General features: G+C 52.7%; 1 protein-coding gene across 1 annotated transcript in view; it reads right to left on the bottom strand.

Moving 5' to 3' along the window:
* Positions 1-3,806, bottom strand: part of LOC106811255 (probable ATP-dependent RNA helicase DDX46) — a 40,911-nt gene that overhangs the window by 17,684 nt on the left and 19,421 nt on the right. Inside the window, exon 12 of the mRNA XM_014814812.1 lies at positions 1,602-1,766. Coding sequence (XP_014670298.1) covers positions 1,602-1,766 — 165 coding nt within the window. The remainder of the gene's footprint in view (positions 1-1,601; positions 1,767-3,806) is intronic.

Here is a 3,806-nt window from a genome sequence, read left to right on the forward strand (position 1 = left end):
GAATTTCAGCCGATTGTGTTGGAATGCACTTGAAATCGGTACGATTTGCTGACAAAAATCGATAGTGTAAACGCAGCATCAGGTTGGTTATCGATACGCCACTCCTACACGTCCGTAATTGCTCGTAGACAGTGACGGTCGAAGACGTCGTGTATATTATTGACGACTTTATTCTAATACATACGATACGACATACACAAAGTCAACCGCACGCCAGTGCCACACGCTGCCTTCTCTCTCGAATCTTCCTTTCTCCTCCATCTAGGTCGCTCCTGCCATACCCCCAGGCTAAACCAGTTGTGACCAGTTTGGATCGGCGACCAGCGTGACTCATGCTCTGTCGCGCAACCTTATGTTGTGACGTATTACAGTGCCACATGAGAGAGCCGTGCGAGTGACAACACCCCAACACCTCATTAGCACTGCCCTGCGCGGTGAGGGCACAGGCACGTTTAACCTCCATGCGACCCACCACCGCACACACGCGCCTGTAGAAATGCGCAACGGTAGGTAAGGGATTGTAACGGTAAACAAATTATATGCTTTGACTTTGATTATTTCTAACTCTAAATTATTCATTCTAAATACTCTGGTGTAACTACAACGCTGCAGTAGCATAGAAGATGAATCAACAACGTCCACTCTACTTCCCAACATCTGTCACAGGCATCCTCCCTCACTCCTCTCCCCCACTGCTGTCCCAGAAATATGGCCATCTGTTTGTCCCACCCCAGCCATGTGGGAAAATTGCACCCCGTTGGGTGCACCCCAGAAAAAAAATTACGTTTTTTTCACGGGAGCTCTTTTTCAAGTCTGTGGAAAAAAGAGCTCTCGTCAAAAGTTTTAGGGGAGCTATTTTGAGCCTCACGGGAGCGATTTCGGAGGTTTGAAGAGCGAATCGCTCATCGCTCCTGTGTATATCTTACCCTGGTGCACCCGCTTGCACCTCCAAGTGTTTAATAAGCACCTTCCATACCCTGCCCTTCCTCCTCTCCCTTCTCCCCCTCCTCTACACCCGCTTCACCACAGCAGGGTTCTCTCACCCAGGCTTCGCCGTCTGAGAAAACTACGGGGCCTGAAAAAAAGGCCCCGTCATCTACTCGACGGGGCCGATTTTTTAAACTGATGAATTACGTAATAAAAGCTTTAAAATCTCCAAATTTGACGGACACAGAAAAAAAGGCCCGTGGACTTAACCGGTTTACCGGAGATGGGGTTGTTTACGGGTGGCTTGGGCCGATCGGCTCCGTGAAAAGACAAAGCCGGGGCCACAATTAAAAAAAAATTTGTTTGCCCTCACCCGACCCAAGCTGAAAAGTTTGGGTAGGTAGGTAGGCTTTTTTCATTTTTTTTTGAGGGGGTCTTTTTACAAATTCAGCATGTCTACATGCTCGGGTGGGCTTGTGTGGAGATACCTTTTATGTTGAATGTTTGTTTTGCTTGGTACATATAATGTATTGCCAACAGATTTATATAATGTACAGTGATACAATTTGTAAAAAAAAAAAGAGTGGGAAAGATCACTATAAATCTTCCCCCCTTTTTGGCGGGTCGGTCGGGTGAGGGCAAACAAACAATATTTTTATTATGGCCCTGCTCACCACTTTCTGGTCGACCTCCTTGGCGACGATGCTGCGTCCTCCCACCTGCACCTCCACTGGTTTGTTGAGCACCTTGCGAGCGAGAGCCTCCATCGGTCGCGGGAACGTCGCGCTGAACATGACAGTCTGCCGGTCCGGCCGCGTGTTCTCAACAATGCGCATCACCTGACGAGACGCGAGAGACGCGTGTGAGACGTGTGTGAGACGTGTGTGAGACGCATGTGACAACGTGAGACGCGTGTGAGACGTGTGTGAGATGTGTGTGAGACGCGTGTGACAACGTGAGACGCATGTGAGACACGTGTGAGACGCGTGTGAGACGTGTGTGAGACGCGTGTGACAACGCGAAACGCGTGTGAGATGTGTGTGAGACGCGTGTGAGACAACGTGAGACGCGTGTGAGATGTGTTTGAGACGCGTGTGACAACGTGAGACGCGTGCGAGACGTGTGAGACGCATGTGAGACGTGTGTGAGACGCGTGTGACAACGCGAAACGCGTGTGAGATGTGTGTGAGATGCGTGTGAGACAACGTGAGACGCGTGTGAGATGTGTGTGAGACAACGTGAGACGCGTGTGAGATGTGTGTGAGACGCGTGTGACAATGTGAGACGCGTGCGAGACGCGTGTGAGACGCCGTCTCACGTTGTCTGGACACCACGTCTCACATTGTCTCAACACGGCGTCTCGCATTGTTTACGCACGTGCCTTCACGTTGTGCTCACACGTCTCACGTTGGTCTCCCCACGACGTCTCACATTGTCTCACACATGCCTCACGCTTGGTCTCACACGTCTCACGTTGTGCTCAGGCCCCCGTCTCACGTTGTCTGCACAGACGTCCTGCCCGTTGTCTGCACACGTCTCCACGTTGTCTCACAACGTGAAAGCGGTCTGGCGTTGTCTCCACATCGCGTCTCCGTTGTGCTGCACACACGTCTCACGTTGTCTCACGCGAGGGGGTGGCTGGGGAGATGGAACGGTGGGGGGGCAGGCGGTCTACGTCGTCTTCACAGCACGTGCATCTCAGCGTTTTCTCCCACACGTCTCAGACGTTGTCTCACGCGCAGTCTCACGTTGTTTCACACACGTTCACGTTGTTCACACAGCGTCTCACGTCGTCGCAGCACAACAGTTCACGTCGTCTCACGTTGTCTGCACACACGTCTCCCAGCGTTGTCTCACGGCATCTCACGTTGTCTCAGCGGACGCGTCTCAAACGTTGTCTACACACGTCTCACATTGTCTCGAAGCACACGTCTGCCGCGTTGTCTCAAACGCTGTCTCAACGTTGTCTCACACAGTCTGCACGTTGTCTGCACACAGCGTGCTCGCAACAGTCGTGCGCAGACACGTCTGCCGCGTTGTCGTGGCACACGCGTCTCAGCGTTGTCTGCACAACATACGTCTGCAGATTGTGCTCACCAGCGTCTCGCGTTGTCTCAACACGGCGTCTGCACGTTGTCTCACAACGTCTCCACGGTTGTCTCACACACGTCTGCACGTCGTCGCATACGAACGACGTCTCACGGTTGTCTCCACGAGCGGTTTCAACGACTGCATCTCACAAGCGCGTCTGCGGCGTTGTCCACGACGGCGTTGTTCAGCACGCGTCTCACGTTTTGTGCACACACGGCGGTCTCGACACACGTTTCACGTTGTCACACGCGTCTCACACCGATCGCTACAGCGCGTATCACGTTGTCACAGCGGCGTTTCACACACATCTCACAGCGCGTCTCACGTTGTCACACGCATCTCAACGCGTCTTACGTTGGTCACATGCATACTCCCACACATCTCACTAAGCGTCTTACGTTGTCCACACGCATCTCACAGCGTCTTACGTTTGTCACAATGCGTCTCGACACACATCTCACACGCAGTCTGCACACATTGCAGCGTTGTCAGCACGCGTCCTACACGTACATCTTCAGCCGCGTCTCACGTTGTCACACGGTCTCACACATCTCACGTTGTCAGCACGCGTCTCACACACATCTCAGACGGCGTATACGTTGTCACACGGCGTCTTCACACGTGTCTCACGTTGTCACGCACAAGGGAGCGGTCTCACCACATCTCAACATGGCTCTACATGCGTCTCAGCGTTGTCTGCAACATGTCTCCACAGCGTGCTGCACGTTGTCTGCCCGCATCTCATCACACGTCTGCACACGAGTCTCAGTTGTACACGCAGTCTCACA

This window comes from Priapulus caudatus, unplaced genomic scaffold, assembly GCF_000485595.1.
Source record: "Priapulus caudatus unplaced genomic scaffold, Priapulus_caudatus-5.0.1 Scaffold520, whole genome shotgun sequence".
Lineage (NCBI taxonomy): Eukaryota > Metazoa > Priapulida > Priapulimorpha > Priapulimorphida > Priapulidae > Priapulus > Priapulus caudatus.